The 23210-nt window shown below is 35.4% G+C and overlaps 1 protein-coding gene across 1 annotated transcript in view; it reads right to left on the reverse strand.

The window, feature by feature from the left end:
• LOC133658097 (T-box transcription factor TBX15-like) overlaps nt 1-23210 on the reverse strand; it is a 66234-nt gene that overhangs the window by 1619 nt on the left and 41405 nt on the right. Inside the window, exons 5-7 of the mRNA XM_062059723.1 lie at nt 17643-17810; nt 17497-17561; nt 5279-5376 (exon numbers count right to left, since the gene is read on the reverse strand). Of these exons, the coding sequence (XP_061915707.1) occupies nt 5279-5376; nt 17497-17561; nt 17643-17810 (331 nt within the window). The remainder of the gene's footprint in view (nt 1-5278; nt 5377-17496; nt 17562-17642; nt 17811-23210) is intronic.

Genomic DNA, 23210 nt, shown 5'->3' on the forward strand with positions numbered 1-23210 from the left:
ACTGATTAAATACTCAAGTACTGAATCCATACTCAAGTACTAATTAAAAACTCAAGTACTGATTCAATACTCAAGTACTGAATAAAAACTCAAGTACCGATTTAATACTCAAGTACTGATTCAACAGTCCAAGTACTGATTCAATACTCAAGTAATAATTCAACAGCCTAGTACCGATTTAGTACTCAAGTATTAATTCAATAATCAAGTCCTAATTAAATCCTCAAGTAAGGATTCAATGCAATTCAGTACTGATTTAATACTCAAGTACTTATTCAAGCCTCAAGTACAGGTTCAATATTGAAGTATTATTTCAATACTCAAGTATTAATTCAATACTGATACAATACAAAATACTAAGGTACTATATAAGTGCTGAAGTACTGAATGCTAATTAAGCACTGGAGTGCTAATTAAATACTGAAGTACCAATAAAATACTGAATTAATAAATACTTAAGTAATAGTTAAGTACTGAAGCACTAATGGAATACTGTGCTACTAATTAAATACTGAAGTAATAAAAAATACTTAAATACTTATTTATTACGTAATGAAGTACCTATTAGGTACTGAATACTAATTAAGTACTGCAAAACTAATTAAATACTGAACTACTATTTAAATACCAACATAATGATAAATACTTAAGTCCTAATTAAATACTAAAGCACTAATAAAATACTAAAGTACTAATTGCATACTTAAGTGTAACAAAAGTACTAATACACTGAAGTACGACTAAAATACTAAAACTTTAATTAGATACTGAAAAATGTATGAAATACTTAAGTACTAATTAGGTACCAAATACTAATTGAATAGTGAATAACTAATTAATTACTGAAGTATTAATTAAATACCAAAGTAATGATAAATACTTAAGTTACCAAACAAGTACTGAAGCACGAATGAAATACTTTACTACTTATTAAATACTGAAGTAATAAAAAAATACTTAAATACTAAAGTATTTTTTCCGTACTGAAGTACTAATTAGGTACCGAAAACTATTTAAGTACTGCAGTACTAATTAAATACTGAACTACTATTTAAGTAATGATAAATACTTAAGTCCTACTTAAATACTAAAGCACTAATAAAATACTAAGGTGCTAATTGCATACTGAAGTGTAACAAAAGTACTAATACACTGAAGTACGACTAAAATACTAAAACTTTAATTAGATACTGAAAAATGTATGAAATACCTAAGTACTAATTAGGTACCAAATTACTAATTAATTAGTGAAGTACTGAAATAATAATTAAATACCAAAGTAATGATAAATACTTAAGTTACCAATTAAGGTCTGAAGCACTAACGAAAAACTTTACTACTTATTAAATACTGAAGTAATAAAAAATACTTAAATACTAAAGTATTTATTCCGTACTGAAGTATTAATTAGGTACCAAAAACAATTTAAGTACTGCAGTACTAATTAAATACTGAACTACTATTTAAATACCAAAGTAATGATAAATACTTAAGTCCTAATTAAATACTAAAGCACTAATAAAATACTAAGGTGCTAATTGCATACTGAAGTGTAACAAAAGTACTAATACACTGAAGTACGACTAAAATACCAACATTTTAATTAGATACTGCAAAATGTATGAAATACTTAAGTACTAATTAGGTACCAAATACTAATTGAATAGTGAATAACTAATTAATTACTGAAGTATTAATTAAATACCAAAGTAATGATAAATACTTAAGTTACCAAACAAGTACTGAAGCACGAATGAAATACTTTACTACTTATTAAATACTGAAGTACAAAAAAATACTTAAATACTAAAGTATTTATTCCATACTGAAGTACTAATTAGGTACCAAAACTATTTAAGTACTGCAGTACTAATTAAATACTGAACTACTATTTAAGTAATGATAAATACTTAAGTCCTAATTAAATACTAAAGCACTAATAAAATACTAAGGTGCTAATTGCATACTGAAGTGTAACAAAAGTACTAATACACTGAAGTACGACTAAAATACTAAAACTTTAATTAGATACTGAAAAATTTATGAAATACTTAAGTACTAATTAGGTACCAAATACTAATTAATTAGTGAAGTACTGAAATAATAATTAAATACCAAAGTAATGATAAATACTTAAGTTACCAATTAAAAACTGAAGCACTAATTGAGTATTGAAGTACAAATAAAATACTAAGATACTAATTACATACTAGAGTGTAACAAAAGTACTAATACCCTGAAGTACGAATAAAATACCAAAACTTTAATTAGATACTGAAAAATGTATGAAATACTTAAGTACTAATTAGGTACCAAATACTAATTGAATAGTGAATAACTAATTAATTACTGAAGTATTAATTAAATACCAAAGTAATGATAAATACTTAAGTTACCAAACAAGTACTGAAGCACGAATGAAATACTTTACTACTTATTAAATACTGAAGTACAAAAAAATACTTAAATACTAAAGTACTTATTCCGTACTGAAGTACTAATTAGGTACCGAAAACTATTTAAGTACTGCAGTACTAATTAAATACTGAACTACTACTTAAGTAATGATAAATACTTAAGTCCTAATTAAATACCAAAGCACTAATAAAATACTAAGGTGCTAATTGCATACTGAAGTGTAACAAAAGTACTAATACACTGAAGTACGACTAAAATACTAAAACTTTAATTAGATACTGAAAAATGTATGCAATACTTAAGTACTAATTAGGTACCAAATACTAATTAATTAGTGAAGTACTGAAATAATAATTAAATACCAAAGTAATGATAAATACTTAAGTTACCAATTAAGGTCTGAAGCACTAACGAAAAACTTTACTACTTATTAAATACTGAAGTAATAAAAAATACTTAAATACTAAAGTATTTATTCCGTACTGAAGTATTAATTAGGTACCAAAAACTATTTAAGTACTGCAGTACTAATTAAATACTGAACTACTATTTAAATACCAAAGTAATGATAAATACTTAAGTCCTAATTAAATACTAAAGCACTAATAAAATACTAAGGTGCTAATTGCATACTGAAGTGTAACAAAAGTACTAATACACTGAAGTACAACTAAAATACTAAAACTTTAATTAGATACTGAAAAATTTATGAAATACCTAAGTACTAATTAGGTACCAAATTACTAATTAATTAGTGAAGTACTGAAATAATAATTAAATACCAAAGTAATGATAAATACTTAAGCTACCAATTAAAAAGTGAAGCACTAATTGAGTATTGAAGTACAAATAAAATACTAAGATACTAATTACATACTAGAGTGTAACAAAAGTACTAATACCCTGAAGTACGAATAAAATACTTTAACTTTAATTAGATACTAAAATGTTAATGAAATACTAAAGTACTAATTAGGTACCTAATACTAATTAAGTACCGGAGTACTAATTAGATCCCAAACTTGATGTTAAGTGTCATTAGTTGTAATAAATATATATATGTTTTGAAATACCTATTAAAATAAAGGTATTCATGATCAATAATCATTATTATTGTTAATTATTGCTAATAAATTAGTGATATTACCAGAAATCACACATTCTTCTGAGTTTCCCAGTGAATAATGCATGAATGTAAACATTCTCATGTATAATGTGTATAATTAATACTAGGCTGACCATATTGTGAAATCCCAAAAAGAGGACACATATATGCGTGCCAAGGCCGGGACTAGGTGAAAATTTGCCAATGATACTCGAACTTGCTTTATAAATAATACATTTATTTAAATAAAGCATTTTTTCTCCTCTGTTGACAGCAGTGTTGACGCTAGGAATTTTCCCAGGGACCCCATCAAGTCATAAAAATGGGGTCCCTCAGTACATTTTTGGGGTTCCCACTTTTTTTGTAAGCGTTTAGAATTTTTTTTTATAAAATTAAGACATTATCCTGTTATATCTCACATTATATATTGTGTTTTGGAAAAAGGTTGTCATGAACGTTACTTAATTCATTAAAAAAAATAATAACAAAAGAAAACAAATTTGTATGCATATGTAAATGTATTCAGTTATAAACATTCATTCACTTTCTTCTTTCCTTTATGGATCTGAACTTTACCGCTGCTGGTAGTTTTTTCTATGTTTTTATTTAATAAGTTGTAGGTGTATTTATTTCAGTATAAACATTTTAAAAGTGTTTTGCTTGGGTCATGAAATGGTGATAATGGTGTGCCAGGGCATACATACATTTTATATTTAACGCTTAAATCTCTGGAGTCTACATCAACTTCAGATCTATCCCTCATTTCAAAATGTTTTAGTTTTTTTTATGTTGTTTTTTTGTTTGTTTGTTTTCCGCCCTTTTTTGTCAAACAAAACTATGTTTTTTAATGGCAAACACACAAAATATGCAAAATCTTCCACCAAAAATATTTTTCAAAGTGGAATATTTGATGTGACGTAATGGGAACCTTGGATAGGTCAATAATTCATAATAACATTGATTTTGATTCAATATTATGTTTTGAGCAATGACAGTTTGAAAGAAAAAAAACAGCTTTGTTTTATTAGTCAACAGTGCAACTTTTTATAAATGACATTTCACCTTTAAGCTTTTTTTTTTATTTCACTTTTGTTATGTTTTTGTTTTTTTAATAGTATTTTTGGAATGTGCCTGTGGGCCTTTAAAACATTAGCTGTGGGCCGCAAATGGCACACTTTTGACACCCCTGCTATAGATAATAAAAAATCAAATCTGATAAATCTATGGATAAAAAGCAGAGCCTGGCGACGCATGCGCGTTTATCATAACTCTCTCTTTTTCTACCAATGCTGCTGCGCACACAATTTGTTTTGTTTTTAACCCCTTCTTAACCCTGAACGTACATTGAAAATACACGCAACCCTAACTCAAAATGCCGGACATTTGAGGCATTTAAGAAACTCCGCCTGGACAGCCCCGCAAAAGAGGACATGTCCGGGGAAAAGAGGACGTATGGTCAGTCTATTAATACAGTAATATTGTGGTAGTAGTAGTAGTAGTGGTAGTAGTAGTGGTAGCAGAAGTAGTAGCAAGCAATTAGTAGTAGTACTAGAAATAATAATATTCAATCAATAAACACAAAACAAGGTTAAAGGGAACATAAACAAACGAGGTTCATTTGAATATGCTAATGAGTCGCCATTCAGAAGATGATACTTCATACATAAACAACGTTGGCGTACTTGAAATGACATTTGAACATTTTCACGGCGCGAAAGACGACCTTTGAGGCCGAAATAAAGCTTTTTCGCTCACCTTGCTGCTTCTGCATGTTGGTGAAGTCCTCAAAGGTGAGCGTGCGCACAGGTGGTCTCCAGAAGGCGTACGTCTCCATGATGGCCTCCAGGCCCGTCCTGAACACACGCGGGATAGCAGCGGCGTTACTCGACACAACGCCAACGCCGCACATTTGTCGACATGTGTCGTTCGGGGTCCGATGTGGAAATTGTTAGCGTTAGCATAGTTAGCGTTAGCATAGTTAGCATTAGCAAGGAGGTGCTAACAGAGTGGTGACTTTTTTTTTACATTACAGTCTTAAACACGAACAACAAAAAAGGACAGAAACAGAAGAAAATGATATAAAAATATCAGTAAAGAAAATTTGAACACAAATGGGGAAAAAAAGAAAACAATCGTGTTCGGCACGCAAAATACGCGACAAGCATTAGCATTGCGATCCAATTTATTTCATAAAAACAAAAACAATTTACTGTTATTGTGACCAAATCGATGACGGTAAAGAGTACTTACCGTATTTTTCGGACTATAAGTCGTAGTTTTTTTTCATAGTTTGGCCGGGGGTGCGACTTATACTCAGGAGCGACTTACAGTATGTGTGAAATTTTTAACACATTATCGTAAAATATCAAATAATATTATTTATCTCATTCACGTAAGAGACTAGACGTATAAGATTTCATGGGATTTAGCGATTAGGAGTGACAGATTGTTTGGTAAAGGTATAGCATGTTCTATATGTTATAGTTATTTGAATGACTCTTACCATAATATGTTACGTTAACATACCAGGCACGTTCTCAGTTGGTTATTTATGCCTCATATAACGTACACTTATTCAGCCTGTTGTTCACTATTCTTTATTTATTTTAAATTGCCTTTCAAATGTCTATTCTTGGTGTTGGCTTTTATCAAATACATTTCCCCAAAAAATGCGACTTATACTCCAGTGCGACTTATATATGTTTTTTTCCTTCTTTATTATGCATTTTCGGCCGGTGCGACTTATACTCCGGAGCGACTTATAGTCCGAAAAATGCGGTATTCACAATATTAGCGGCACTAGCTGCTAGCTAGCAATCAGCGCACCAGTTGACAGCTAGTGATGGGCGCGCCAGCTGATAGCTATCAAACAGTACGCTAGTTGTTAGCTAGTGATCAGTGTGTGGGTTTATCGAAGAGCTGTAATCAATAGCATTTTAATTTCACCGCTTATTTATTATTTAGTTCAGTTTAGTTTATTATTATTCTTCGGTCAATGGTCAAAAAAGTAAACAAACAGTTGTACATTCATAGATTGAAAATGAAAATGTTGCAGACCGAAAGGGTTTAGGCTGAAGTTGAACACTTATTGCGCCTAACCCTATAAACAATGTCAAGTACAAGATGAACTTCCGAAAATTATGAAATGTCCTTTGTACAACATGTCATAAATACACCTTGTACACAACATAAACACAGTTCAATTATATACACAGTAAAGGCATGTGAAATGTACACGTGTTAAACCTTTGCACCAATTATATACTATATACAAACAATTATACTTCCATTATTATTTACACCCCACATTTAGTTTTTAATTAACATTGATCATAGTATTAACTACAGTCAGGGCCGGCCCGTGGCATAGGCCGTATAGGCAAATGCTAAGGGCACCGTCCATCAGGGGGCGCCACGCCAGTGCCACAAATGTTGGAGGGAAAAAAAAAAAAAAGAAAAAAAAGTTGGTACTATTATTTCTAAATACATAAAATAATCGCACATTAATTAAAATGCAAAGTAAAGCCTATTTAATAGAAATATTATTTGTTACAACATTACGGCCCCCGTCCCCCGGCACGGTGCGCCCCCTCCCTTCCCGTATCATGACTCTTTTTGGACGTCACCACATAATTAAAAAATCAACACAAGATGTCAAAACGGCCAAAACTGTCAGGTGCCCAGGGAAGAAAAAAGAGAAAAGAAGAGGACAAACGAGAAAAAGACAGAGGTAGCAGGTAGGTAACATTAGCCTACATGAAATTATTTGTCTGTTACAGAATGTGATAGTAACCTGGCTTTTTAGCATTAACCTAATGTTACATGATTCGGCAATTGCTAATCAATAAATAGCTAGTTCTGTTTTAACGTCGGGTTAATATTGTGGAGGGGGCTAAATTGTTATGGGAAATAATAATGTAACGTTAGGTAATTGCAGTACTCCCTGGTGTACAGTAATTTGTAAGTCATTCTAGTTAATGCAATATTAAAAAGCACAAATAGAGAACTCTGTAGGATCCCCTTTTTTTGTAATATAGTTGTTAAAGTCATACTGGTTTGATATCTTGTTTTGTGCAGTGCCTTATTTGTATTGTATTTTGAATTTATTTTATGCAACTTGTTGAAACGTTTTATTTTGTGTTTATGTATGTAAAAATATTGTATTTCATATATTCATTTTTTATTTTTTGTATTCATTTATTTATCCACATTTTTTAAAATCTTGTTAACTATTCTGATTGTTAATTTGCTTTCTTTAAGTAAAAAAAAAAAGGTCAAAGACAAAGCTATTCCGTTTCTTAATTGTGAGTATATACACTTCACTGCCGATGTGGGGGGCACCACCTAAAATCTTGCCTAGGATTGGTTAGGGCCGGGCCTGACTACAGTGTTGATTCAAGAGTGATATATTTTTTCAAGACATTGGTCTTAAAGTGTTTTTTAAATGTGTGAATGGAACTGGAACATTTTAAGGAATCATCCAAGCTGTTCCATTATCATATCACATACCTAATATTATGAAATCGGATGCTCAAGTAGAACATGGCGGCGATTAATAACAACAACACTCGCCTACTTGAATTCTGCTAACGGGAACAAACGACATGTTCCTAGAACATGTGGTTTCTGCTCCAGCAGTCAGGCTAACGTGCTAACGCTAGTGCTAAGAAGCTAGCAAGGAACAAGGCTTGGGGTTTTGAACGCCGCGGTTGGCCTCCGTCACGTCGCTAGCAGGAAATCCGAGAGGAAATGTCGCGACAAGAAGGAAAGCTATCGAGGAGATGAGCTACAGCTAGCGGAAGTGTCGGCGGCATCGGGAGACAGACGGCAGCAAAACCCGAGTCCTGCTCAGAGGAAACTGGAGCCATTAAAAGCAGGCCGCGTTTTACTGCGCACATAAATCTGCATGACGTTTCATCCGCAGTGTGGACAAACCTGCAAAAACCCCCGCTAGCTACTCACTTGATTTACTTCCACCCCTCCCGTGGCCGCGTCGCGTTCAGGGATCTCGTCTGCCGTCACCCCTGCGCGTGTTATTTTAGGGCCGCCTGCGGCTGCTCGTTAGTGCGGCGGGCTAAGTGGCCGTCGGCCGTCGGCATCACTGCGCTCATTCATGGCGCAAAGCTAACAAACGTCGCTCCCCCGGACGCTAACACGACTTAAATCTCGTCCAAGTAAGCGAGCTATTTTCACGCTGTTGGTCAATATGAGCACTGACGATTAATAACAAAACGTTAAATACTCTGGTTGTCACTCCCTCGGATATCAAGTACAATCTTATTTAGCTACGTCGCATTCTGTGCTGATTGTTTAATACAAAAATCCAACCGGAACTGAAAAGTCGTACCGTATTTTTCGGACTATAAGTCGCTTTTTTTTTTCATAGTGCGACTTATACTCAGGAGCGACTTATGTGTGAAATTTTTAACACATTAGCGTAAAATATCAAATAATATTATTTAGCTCATTCACGTAAGAGACTAGACCAGGGGTGTCAAACTCATTTTAGATCCGGGGCCACATGGAGAAAAATATACTCCCGTGTGGGCCGAACTGGTAAAATCACGACATGATAACTTAAAAATAAAGACAACGCCAGATTGTTTTCTTTGTTTAAAAATAGAACAAGCACATTCTGAAATTGTACAAATCATACACTGCAAAAACTGCAATCTAAGTAATATGAAATATCTCAAATAAGGGTGATATTTGCTTATTTTCTGTCTGATAAGATCATTCTTCTCACTAAGCAGATTTTTTGTTAGTGTTTTACTTGTTTTAAGGGTTTTGGTCCTAAATGATGTCAGTAAGATATTACAGCTTGTTGCTGAGATTTGATGAGCTATATTGAGTAAAACATGCTTGAAACTAGAATATCAAGTGTTGCAAAGCTGTGTCATCAACACTCACAAGTATAAAACTACTTTTTCAAAGTAATCATTTCTTACTTCAAGCATGAAAAAAAAAATCCTGATGCCGAGCGCATATCATGATGTCAAGATAATGGCACTAGCATTTACTTCATTTAAGAATATTTTTCAACATATTGAGCAAAAAGGTCTAATTTTTTTTCCTACCAAGAAAAGTGCACTTGTTATTAGTGAGAATTAGAGATGTCTTTAAAATGTAATATCGGAAATTATCGGTATCGTTTTTTTTATTATCGGTATCGTTTTTTTTGTTTTTGTTTTTTTGTTTTTTTATTAAATCCACATAAAAAACACAAGATACACTTACAATTAGTGCACCAAGCCAAAAAACCTCCCTCCCCCATTTACACTCATTCACACAAAAGGGTTGTTTCTTTCTGTTATTAATATTCTGCTTCCTACATTATATATCAATATATATCAATACAGTCTGCAAGGGATACAGTCCGTAAGCACACATGATTGTGCATGCTGCTGCTCCACTAATAGTACTAACCTTTAACAGTTAATGTTACTCATTTTCATTCATTACTAGTTTCTATGTAACTGTTTTTATATTGTTTTACTTTCTTTTTTATTCAAGAAAATGTTTTTAATTTATTTATCTTATTTTATTTTTTTATACCTGGTTGTCCAAATTAGGCATAATAATGTGTTAATTCCACGACTGCATATATTGGTATCGGTTGATATCGGTATCGGTAATTAAAGAGTTGTACAATATCGGAATATCGGATATCGGCAAAAAGCCATTATCGGACATCCCTAGTGAGAATATACTTATTTTAAGGTATTTTCGGGTTCATTGAGGTTAGCTAATTTGACTTGTTTTGGAAAGTCTTGACAAGCCAAATTTTCTTGTTCTATTGGCAGATAATTTTGCTTAGTTCAAATAAAATACCCCTCATTTTTGTATGTTTTTTTTCTTGTTTTTGAACACTGACTTTTTGCAGTGTAATGTTGTTGTTGTTTTTTTTACACTTACATGTTGCGCGATCAACGGTTTTCTATCTTTAATTGTCGTTATTTATATTTTCTGAATAAATGATGTGATAACGTTCATCAGTCACCTCATTGGTGTTCATTTTCAATCTATCAAGATAAAAAAAATGATATCAAAATCAAATTACAGTATGTTATTTATGTAGTTTGATCATTTTCTTCGACTGGTGCACTAACATGTGGTTTATTTTGTACATATGTAGCATCATCTACAAATGTACAAAGAATTGCTATTGTGACATCTAGTGGACACATTTAGAACAGCAGTTTCTTTCATTAAAAAATGTCAGGTTAATTTTTTAGCAAACTCATCCCGCGGGCCGGATAAAACCTGTTCGCGGGCCTGATCCGGCCCTGGGGCCGTACGTTTGACACCCCTGGACTAGACGTATAAGATTTCATGGGATTTAGCGATTAGGAGTGACAGATTGTTTGGTAAACGTATAGCATGTTCTATATGTTATAGTTATTTGAATGACTCTTACCATAATATGTTACGTTAACATACCAGGCACGTTCTCAGTTGGTTATTTATGCCTCATATAACGTACACTTATTCAGCCTGTTGTTCACTATTCTATATTTATTTTAAATTGCCTTTCAAATGTCTATTCTTGGTGTTGGCTTTTATCAAATAAATTTCCTGAAAAAATGCGACTTATACTCCAGTGCGACTTATATATGTTTGTTTCCTTCTTTATTATGCATTTTCGGCCGGTGCGCCTTATACTCCGGAGCGACTTATACTCCGAAAAATACGGTACATTGTTGTGCACAGAACGCAGATCGCAATTTTCTCCGGATTGTGTTGAAATTTGTCGTGCTTGTTAAAGTACTTGAGTTGTCAGCGTGGGACGACAATGGTATCGCTGCCTTTAATTTTGCCAAAGTTATGACACTTTTCCTGCATGTGAGCTAGCCTTATTATTAGAACCTGATTGTTTTTTATCGTACATAACGGCAGGAAAATTGGATACATAGTTGAAGAAAAATAATCACATTTGGAGGCCAACACGTCAGAAAGGCTTTTTTAACGGTGAAGTGTACGAACAAAAAAGTAAAATAAAGAACAATGGCAATCAGTGTGCAAGATTGACTTAGCGAACAATTAACGTGAAATTGTGTTAGCCAACACTACAATTTACGTGGATTTCATGTAGAATCTGACTTAGCTAGGTCTCATCTTTTGCTGATTGTTACAAGAATCTAACCGGAACTATTAAGCCGTGAGCCTGCAGAATAAATCTTTGTGCGCAGAACACAGGCCACAATTTTCTTCTGATCGGGTTGAAATTTGCCGTCCTTGTTAAAATACTTGAGATGTCAACGTGGGACAAAAATGGTATCGCTGCCTTTAATTTTGCCAAAGTTATGACACTTTTCCTGCATGTGAGCTAGCCTTATTATTAGACCCCGATTGTTTTTTATCGTACATAATGACAGGAAGATAGGATACATAGTAGTTGAAGAAAAATAATCACATTTGGAGGCCAACACGTCAGAAAGGCTTTTTTTAACGGTGAAGTGTACGAACAAAAAAGTAAAATAAAGAACAATGGCAATCAGTGTGCAAGATTGACTTAGCGAACAATTAATGTGAAATTGTGTTTGCCAACACTACAATTTACGCTAAATGTTCTGGTTGTATCTCCCGTGGATTTCATGTAGAATCTGACTTAGCTAGGTCTCATCTTTTGCTGATTGTTACAAGAATCTAACCGGAACTATTAAGCCGTGAGCCTGCAGAATAAATCTTTGTGCGCAGAACACAGGCCACAATTTTCTTCGGATCGGGTTGAAATTTGGCGTCCTTGTTAAAGTACTTGAGATGTCAACGTGGGACAAAAATGGTATTGCTGCCTTTAATTTTGACAATGTTGTGACACTTTTCCTGCATGTGAGTTAGCCTTATTTTTAGAACCTGATTGTTTTTTATCGTACATAATGGCAGGAAGATAGGATACATAGTAGTTGAAGAAAAATAATCACATTTGGAGGCCAACAAGTCAGAAAGGCTTTTTTTTTTAACAATAAAGTGTACGAATACAAAAGCAAAGAGAGAACAATGTAACTGACGGTATGCAGGGTTGACTAAGCGAACAATTAATGTGGAACTGTGTTAGCCAACATTACAATTTTCGTTAAATAGTCTGGTTGTTACTCCTTCCGATATCAATTACAATCTTACTTAGCTAGGTCGCATTCTTTGTTAATTGTTTGTTACAAGAATTTAACGGGATCTAAAAAGCCGTACATGTTTGTGCGCAGAACACAAATCGCAATTTTATTCGGATTGTGTTGAAATTTGGCTTCCTTGTTAAAGTACTTGAGATGTCAGCGTGGGACAAAAATGGTATCACTGCCTTTAATTTTGCCAAAGTTATGACACTTTTCCTGCATGTGAGCTAGCCTTATTATTAGAACCTGATTTTTTTTAATCGTACATAATAACAGGAAGATAGGATACATGGTAGTTAAAGAAAAATAGTCACATTTGGGGGTCAACAAGTCAGAAAGGCTTTTTTTAACGGTAAAGTGTACGAACATAAAAGCAAAGAGAGAACAATATGACTGGCGGTATGCAGGGTTGACTAAGCGAACAATTAACGTGGAACTGTGTTAGCCAACATTACAATTTTCGTTAAAGAGTCTGGTTGTTACTCCTTCCGAGATCAATTACAATCTTACTTAGCTAGGTGGCATTCTTTGTTAATTATTTGTTACAAGAATTTAACGGGATCTAAAAAGTCGTGCATTTTTGTGCGCAGAACACAAATCGCAATTTTCTTCGGGTTCTGTTGAAATTTGGCGTCCTTGTTAAAGTACTTGAGATGTCAGCGTGGGACAAAAATGGTATCACTGCCTTTAATTTTGCCAAAGTTATAACACTTTTCCTGCATGTGAGCTAGCCTTATTATTAGAACCTGATTTTTTTTTATCGTACATAATAACAGGAAGATAGGATACATGGTAGTTAAAGAAAAATAGTCACATTTGGGGGTCAACAAGTCAGAAAGGCTTTTTTTAACGGTAAAGTGTACGAACATAAAAGCAAAGAGAGAACAATATGACTGGCGGTATGCAGGGTTGACTAAGCGAACAATTAACGTGGAACTGTGTTAGCCAACATTACAATTTTCGTTAAAGAGTCTGGTTTTTACTCCTTCCGATATCAATAACAATTTTACTTAGCTAGGTCGCATTCTTTGTTAATTGTTTGTTACAAGAATTTAACGGGAACTAAAAAGCCGTACATTTTTGTGCACAGAACACAAATCGCAATTTTCTTCGGGTTCTGTTGAAATTTGGCGTCCTTGTTAAAGTACTTGAGATGTCAGCGTGGGACAAAAATGGTATCGCTGCCTTTAATTTTGCCAAAGTTATGACACTTTTCCTGCATGTGAGCTAGCCTTATTATTAGAACCCGATTGTTTTTTATCATACATAATGACAGGAAGATAGGATACATGGTAGTTAAAGAAAAATAGTCACACTTGGGGGTCAACAAGTCAGAAAGGCTTTTTTTTAACAGTAAAGTGTACGAACATAAAAGCAAAAAAACGAACAATGTAAGCCCCCCACCGACAAATCTCTCTTAGCGTTTGTTATCTTCTCATGAAAAAAAACTCTCTAACGCCTCGGCCATGGATCAAAAAAAGTCTATTGTTTGAAAAGAAAAAAAAGATGTGTGGAGAATAAATCTGCCGGCCAATGGTAATGCGGACCAGATGACGGGGGGTACTTTCATGTGCACGGACCCCCCCTTTTTCCCGACATGCTGACTCTCAGCACTGAGAGGCGAGAAAAGGACGCAAGGTGAAAGAAAAGCAGCAGTGATGTCATCGCTCAACCAGGGAAAAACTAAAAATAGGACTTCAACAACAATATTTTGCTCGTATTGACGCACAATTACGCAAAATGATGGAGTTGTCATAAAAGTAGGCATCAGCAGGGAGTGGGGAGAAAATGATAAAACCCTTCAACGACGAAAGCGTTCAAAATGAGAAGTGCTCCTTCATGCAGTACTTCCTCCACGCCACAGGGGGCGGCAGTGAGGCACGAGCGAGGGAACAGTAGAAGAAGACCAGGCGCATAAAGAAGACAAATACATTCGGACCATCCCCATTCTATTCCATAAGGTGTCCCATCACGCCGTTTAAGGTGGCTCGCCACGTCGTTTAAGGTGTCCCATCACAACGTTTAATGTGGCCCGCCACACTGTTTAAGATGTCCCATTGCGCCGTTTAATGTGGCCCGCCACGGCGTTTAAGGTGGCCCGCCACGTCGTTTAAGGTGTCCCATCACGGCGTTCAAGGTGTCCCATCACGCTGTTTGAAGTGGCCCGCCACACCGTTTAAGGTGTCCCATCACGGCGTTTAAGGTGGACCGCCGCACTGTTTAAGGTGTCCCATTGCGCCGTTTAAAAGTGGACCGCCACATGGTTTATGGTGGCCCGCCAAGTGGTTTAAAGTGGCCCCCCCACATGGTTTAAGTGGTCCCCCCAACATTGTTAAAGGTGGCCCGCTACGTGGTTTAAAGTGACCCGCCACATGGTTTAAGGTGTCCCATCACGCCGTTTAAGGTGTTCCATCACAGCGTTTAAGGTGTTCCATCACAGCGTTTAAGGTGTCCCATCACGGCGTTTAAGGTGGACCGCCGCACTGTTTAAGGTGTCCCATCACGGCGTTTAAGGTGGACCGCCGCACTGTTTAAGGTGTCCCATCACGGCGTTTAAGGTGGCCCGCCGCACTGTTTAAGGTGTCCCATCACGGCGTTTAATGTGGCCCGCCACACTGTTTAAGGTGTCCCATCACGGCGTTTAAGGTGGACCGCCGCACTGTTTAAGGTGTCCCATCACGGCGTTTAAGGTGGCCCGCCGCACTGTTTAAGGTGTCCCATCACGGCGTTTAATGTGGCCCGCCACACTGTTTAAGGTGTCCCATCACGGCGTTTAAGGTGGACCGCCACACTGTTTAAGGTGTCCCATTGCGCCGTTTAAAAGTGGACCGCCACATGGTTTATGGTGGCCCGCCAAGTGGTTTAAATTGGCCCCCCCACATGGTTTAAGTGGTCCCCCCAACATTGTTAAAGGTGACCCGCTACGTGGTTTAAAGTGACCCGCCACATGGTTTAAGGTGTCCCATCACGCCGTTTAAGGTGTTCCATCATGGCGTTTAATTCGGCCCGCCGCACTGTTTAAGATGTCCCATTGCGCTGTTTAAATTGGCCCACCACACTGTTTAAGGTGTTCCATCACGTTGTTTAAGGTGTACCATCACGGCGTTTAAGGGGGCCCCATCACGCCGTTTAAGGAGGCCCGCCACGTCGTTTAAGGTGTCCCGTCATGGCGTTTAAGGTGTCCCATCACGCCGTTTAAAGTGGCTCGCCATGTCGTTTAAGGTGTCCCATCACGGCGTTAATGTGGCCCGCCGCACTGTTGAAGATGTCCCATTGCGCCGTTTAAATTGGCCCGCCACGTCGTTTAAGGTGTCCCATCACGGCGTTTAAGGTGTCCCATCACGGAATTATTGTGGCCCGCCGCACTGTTTAAGATGTCCCATTGCGTCGTTTAAAGTGGTCCGCCACGTCGTTTAAGGTGTCCCATCACGGTATTTAACGTGGCCCGCCACACTGTTTAAAGTGTCCCATTGCGCCGTGTAAGGTGGCCCGCCACATCGTTTACAGTGGCCCGCCACGTGGTTTGATTTGGCCCCCCCATATTGTTAAAGGTGACCCGCCACGTGGTTTAAAGTGACCCCCACATGGTTTAAGGTGTCCCATCACGCTGTTTAAGGTGGCTCGCCATGTCGTTTAAGGTGTCCCATCACGGCGTTTAATGTGGCCCGCCGCACTGTTTAAGATGTCCCATTGCGCTGTTTAAAGTGGCCCGCCACGTCGTTTAAGGTGTCCCATCACGGCGTTTAATGTGGCCCGCCACACTGTTTGAGGTGTCCCATCACGGTGTTTAAGGTGGACCGCCACGTCGTTTAAGGTGTCCCATAACGGCGTTTAAGGAGGCCCGCCGCACTGTTTAAGGTGTCCCATAACGGCGTTTAAAGAGGCCCGCCGCACTGTTTAAGGTGTCCCATTGCGCCGTTTAAAAGTGGACCGCCACATGGTTTACCGTGGCCCGCCACGTGGTTTAAAATGGCCCCCTCACATGGTTTAATGTGGCCCCCCAACATTGTTAAAGGTGATCCGCCACGTGGTTTAAAGTGACCCGCCACATTGTTTAAGGTGTACCGTCAAGTTGTTTAAGGTGTCCCATCACGGCGTTTAATGTGTCCAATCACGCCATTTAATGTGGCCCGCCATATTGTTTACGGTGGCCAGCGACATGGTTTAAAATATCCCCCCAACATCGTTTAAGGCGGCCCGCCACGTGGTTTGAATTGGCCCACCCCCACATCGTTTAATGTGGCCCACAACATTGATTACGTTGTTTAAGGTGGCCCGCTACATGGTTTAAAGTGGCCTGCCAAAGCGTTTAAGGTTTCCTACCACATCATTCAAGGTGACTCGCCACATGGTTTAAGGGGCCCCCCTACGTTGTTTAAAATCGCCCACCACATCGTTTAGGTGGACCGCCACTCCATTCAAGGTGTCCCGTTATGTCTTTAAATGTGGCCTGCCACAATATCTAAGGTGTCCTGCCACTTCGTTTAAGGTGGCCCACCAAATTGTATACTGTGGTTTACCACATCTTTTAAGGTGACCCTCCAAATTGTTTAAGGTGGCCCGCCACGTCTTTTAAAGTGCTTTCTGGCTAAATGTATTCGTTCTTTTAACTTTGACAGCCCAAAGTACTTCATACAACTTCATAGGTTTCACTTGAATAATATCCCATCATGCATTGGGATCTTGGTTTTCAGAAAATAAATACTTCTGATTTCAAAACAAGTTATCCATGTAAGTACTATTAAAGCTATTCAAAGCTATTAAAAGATAACATTTCAGGCCAAAGTGATATCATTTCATATCGTTGATATCGCGTAGAGTTCAAAGCACCGTGTGACGGCTGCGTAGTCAAACTTGACGTACCGGTTCCTGCCAGAGTCCCGAAACCCTTTGGCAAAGGGGTTGCGGTCGATCTTGAGTCTGGTAATCTGTAAGAGAAAGAAGCCCAGACATGACTCGCCGGTTTTTCGGACTGGACCGGGTCCGTTGCCGGGAACCATGCGGCTCACCTGCTGGTTCTGGTAGGCGGTGACGGTGGTGAAGACGGTCTCGGGGAAGCTGAAGGTCTTGACGCCCTCGCCGCCGGGCACCGGCTTGTTGGGCGACAGCTCGCTGCTGAAGTCCTTCCTGATGACGTGGACACGAGGCTGGTACTTGTGCATGGAGTGCAGGATGACCTGGAGGTGGGGGGTGGGACAAAAAACTGATAAGCCGTGTCGCATCGAAGGTCACATTTACAGTTTTTGCAATTTTCAATGCCAAAGTAAGTAAAGTAAGGCTCCGCTTTTCAAAAAAAAAAAAAGCGTTAGCTTGATGCTAATATACATTGGCTTTGCTATTGACGCGCTACTGATTAGCATTAGCGATTTCACATGGCGATTTCAACGCCTCCAAATTCTTTATGAAAACTACAAGGAAGAAGCACGTTACAATCAAGCATCTGGTGCGTAATAAATACAATACTTACAGTATTAGAATTTTTTAGGGTGCAACAAAAGACTAGATTACGCAAAAACTGAACAGAGTTTCCAACACACCATGAACTATACACTACTGCCATCTAACGTCATACATGAAAATGAAACAAAGCCATTGATTCCAAAAAAATGCTCCAAAAAAATGCGCTAGCTTGATGCTAATATACATTGGCTTTGCTATTGACGCGCCACTGATTAGCATTAGCGATTTCACATGGCGATTTCAACGCCTCCAAATTTTTAATGAAAACGACAACTAAGAAGCATGTTACGATCAAGCATCTGGTGCGTAATTAATGCAATACTTACGGTACCAACACTTTTTAGGGCGCAACAAAAGACTAGACTCCGCAAAGACTGAACTGAGTTTCCAACACACCATAAACTATACACTACTGCCATCTAACGTCATACATGAAAACGAGACAAAGCTATTGACTCAAAAAAAATGCTCCAATAAAATGCGCGAGCTTGATGCTTTGCTATTGACGCGCTACTGATTAGCATTAGCGATTTCACAGGGCGATTTCAACGCCTCCAAATTTTTAATGAAAACGACAACTAAGAAGCATGTTACGATCAAGCATCTGGTGCGTAATTAATGCAATACTTACAGTACCAACACTTTTTAGGGCGCAACAAAAGACTAGACTCCGCAAAGACTGAACTGAGTTTCCAACACACCATAAACTATACACTACTGCCATCTAACGTCATACATGAAAATGAGACAAAGCCATTGATTCCAAAAAAATGCGCTAGCTTGATGCTAATATACATTGGCTTTGCTATTGACGTGCTACTGATTAGCATTAGTGATTTCACATGGCGATTTCAACGCCTCCAATTTTTTTATGAGAAATACAACTAAGAAACACGTTACAATCAAGCATCTGGTGTGTAATAAATACAATACTTACAGTATTAACAATTTGTAGAATATTTGCATACTGTCACATTTAAAATGTAACTAATAAAAAACAGAAAACGTTACAGTTTCTGTTCATTAACGAGAGAGACTTTGTTGAAAAGATTAGATTATAATATTATTTTTAATGGCTTTTCATGGTTTTATTCAATATGATTACAAATATAAAGCTTGTTTTTTCCTAAAAAATGTACATTAGTACAAATAAATAAATAAAATGAAAAAAAAAAAAAAAGTACGTTCTTAAAATATTTTTTTAAATGAAGCACAGAAAAATTTACCATATTTAAACATTTATAATGAAAATGAAATTAATGAAAATGTATTTTATTAAACAAATACATAAAATGCAATATATAACAATGTATGTTATTACAAAAATATAAATAAAATGAAATAAATTAAAATGTGTTTCATTAAAAAATAAATAAAATGAAATTTAAAAAAATTATGTTATTAAAGAATATTTAAAAAAAAATAAAAATAAAGATGTATTTTATCAAAAAATAAATAAAATTAAATGAATAAAAATGTGTTTCATTAAAAAAAATGAAATTAAAAAAATGTATGTTATTAAAAGATAAATCAAATGAAATAAATAAAAACACATTTTATCAAAAAAATTAATTAGAAAGTATGTTTATAAAACTATAAAATGAAATAAATAAAAATTTATATTTTTATGAAAATAAAATGAAATAAATAATGTATGTTAATAAAAAGATAAGTAAAATGAAATAAGTACAAACCTACTTTTTTTTTAAATTAAGATAAAATGAACTAATTAAAAATGTACATTTTAAAAAAAATACAATGAATATATATGAGAAAATGTACATTATAAAATAAATGAAAATGTTTTACTTTATATTACAAAGTGTGCGATCTTAGGGCCGATTTTAACGATGTTGCAGTTCGGCCATGACGGACAAACAAATGACAGCAGGCGCCGAAGAGCCTGCTGAACGGCGGCCATCTTTCCAAAAAAGTGGCACAAGGGTCCTCGCAGCTCTAACGAGGACGTGGCCGAAAACAACGACGATGACGAGGCAGCAGCCAGACGCCAGCTGATTGTTGTTCACACTTAGCGCGCTAACATAAGCCGTGCTTTCCCGCTCATGTTGGCCTACTTTCATCATCACAAGCGTGTCGTTGGCGCACACGACGCAGCGCGTAGCGGACCACGTGTGTCGACGTGTGCGTCAGAACAAAACAGTAACGCTGTGCAACGTTTCCATTCGACGCACACATTTTTAGACCTTTCAGCTGGCCAGCAGCATCCAAAGTACATCTTTTTGATTTTTTTCATGCGCCGCAGACTTTTACGAGCTTCTTTTTCTCTCCAAAAGTAACTAACGACTCCCAGCCACTTCCCCCTCGAAAAAGTACAAGAATAATAATCACTTGAAAGCGCTGGCAAAGGTTCTCTAAAACGCGCTAATGAAAAGCATGCTAGCCCTGGTAACTAACGACAAACATCTTGCAACAACGCCATGGCAACGCCTTCAAAGTGGCTCAAGTGCATACCAAAAGCAACAGGTGGCGCTGCAAGCAATAAAAGGCGGAGCTTGCCAGCCAATCAGAGGGCAGAGGAAAAGTGTGTTCAGGAAAGGCAGTGCACAATATTAAGTTGCAATAAAGAGTTTACAAATCAATAAAAAAAAATGTTTTATTTTAATCATAAATGATGTCAATGAACACATTTGCTTTGCTTGAAGAAGGTGACACTTTTTAACTGCTCATTTAATTCAAATTACAGTAAATAAAAACATGAGTGAATTGGGTTTTAGCAGCATAAATATCCAAAATATTGAAAAAATATTGTATTGTATTAAGTCAGATACATTTTATTTAGATTTAACACAAAACAAAACATTTGATTAGATTTTATAAGATTTTCTATCAATATCGGCTGTTTTTTCCAAACTTTTATAACGCAGCGAGCGCAAACAACAACATAAATAACCAAAACAAAACAACGTTTATTTAGAAGTAATTTGTTCACATTTTATTTCCGCCAATATGTAAAACTCATTTTAAAACTAAAAATAAAGTTATCATATTTAATTTTATTTTACTACATTAAATTTAATTTAATAAATGTTTTTTTCTTCAGTTTGTTTATATATTTTTTTACAAATATCTATAGACAATCAAACACCAACAATAATACAAATAACCCAAAAATGTTTTTACTTGAATTAATTATTAGATTTAATTTTTACCAAAAATTCTATAGCGCAGTTGAACACAAAAACAAAACATTTTATTAGATTTGATTAGAATTTCTATCAATATGGGCTGTTTTTTCCAAACCTTTAAAAGGCAGTGAGCACAAACTACAACATAAATAATAAAAACAAAACAACGTTTATTTAAAAGTAATTTATTCATTTTTTTCATCAATATGTAAAACTAATTTAAAAACTCTAAAAAAATGTATCATATTTAATTGTATTTTACTACGTTAAATTAGATGTAATAAATGTTTTTTAATCAGTTTGTTTATTATTTTTTACAAAGATTTATAGACAATCAAACACCAACAATAATACAAATAATCAAAAATGTATATGATTATTTAATTAGATTTAATTTAAAAAAGTTATCAAAATTTTATAGCACACATTGAACACAAAAACTAAATATTTTATTAGATTTTCTATCAATATGGGTTGTTGTTTTTTTTACAAACTTTTAAAACGGAGCAAGCACAAACAACAACACAAATAACCAAAACAAAAAAACGTTTATTTAGCTATAATTTAATCAGATTTTTTCAAAACCGAACACAATATTGTATCACATTCGATTTCATTGTATTTTATTACATTCAGTTAGATTTAATGAATATGTTTCCATCAATTTGTTTATTTATTTTTTTACAAAGTTATATTGCACAGCAAACGCCCAAACAAAACTTAGTTCAGATTCAATTAAATTACATTTTTCTATCAATAGTTTTTTAATACAAAGATTTATAGACAATCAAACACCAACAAGAATACAAATAGCCAAAAACAAAACAAAATGTAATTAGAATTAATTTAATTGTGTTTAGTTAATTTAATTATAATAATTAAATTAAATTAATGTTTTATCATTTTTTATACATTTAATTAATTTAAACTAATTCAATTATTTAATACATTTTTTTATTAATTTATTTGCATTTAATTTAATTAGTTTACATCTTTTTTCCATCAACTTATTTATTTTTTTTTAGTTAAAAAAAAAGTTTTACAGCACAAAACCACATGTAATCTAATTAAATTAAATTGTATTTGTTTGTCTGTGTGAGGAATTAAATTAATGCACAAAAACCCCACTATCTATGCCAAAAAAAAACAATACAATAAAACATTTGGTTTGCATGTCACAAAGCATGAAATAAAAATAAAACACAAAAGAAATAGTTAAAAATAATGATAATAGATGAATGAAAGTGAAATAAGGACAAAAAGTTTTCCAAGAGTTCCAAAAAGAACTCCTGTTTTTATTTCCTGTCTACAAAAAAGGCCAAAAGCAAAACAAAATATAATGATATATTATTAAAAAGAAGTGTTGGCAACTTGTTGTTAAACGCTCCGACTTTGAGCTGTTGAACTTTTTATAGAAATAATTGATAATTGCTTCAACTGCAATCAAATCCACATTTTCTGAAAGTCACTTCCTGCTATAAATGTTTTATAGTCCAACAAAACAGCATAAAATCTCCTTTGACAGCATAAAACCAGCGCTAGAACTATGGAAGTGGAAGTTAGCATTGACACTTTCACAAACAATAGACTGTTTTCACGCTAAAGGTGTAAAAATACAAATAAAAACATATACTTGTTTCTGGAGCCAACATTAGTCATTTTATTGGAACTAAAAGCAGGGCTGGCCACGCCCAGTAAAACTAATAAAAGAGGAAAAAATGAAATGTCACAGCTAAACTAGCAAGCATGCTAACATTAGCAGATATCTAGATAGGTCGGTAGATAGCGTGGCGTCTACAACAGTTCCACGAATCAAACGTACGTGTTTTTGAAAACCTTTAAGACGATTACATCTACGGAAAATGACGCTAACTTACGTGTGACAAATTAGTCTTCAGTGATGCTAATGTACGTGTTTGCATAAACATCGTAATTACTATCTTCTGTGAAGACAACACATGTCTGCGTATG

Source organism: Entelurus aequoreus, linkage group LG10, assembly GCF_033978785.1.
Source record: "Entelurus aequoreus isolate RoL-2023_Sb linkage group LG10, RoL_Eaeq_v1.1, whole genome shotgun sequence".
Lineage (NCBI taxonomy): Eukaryota > Metazoa > Chordata > Actinopteri > Syngnathiformes > Syngnathidae > Entelurus > Entelurus aequoreus.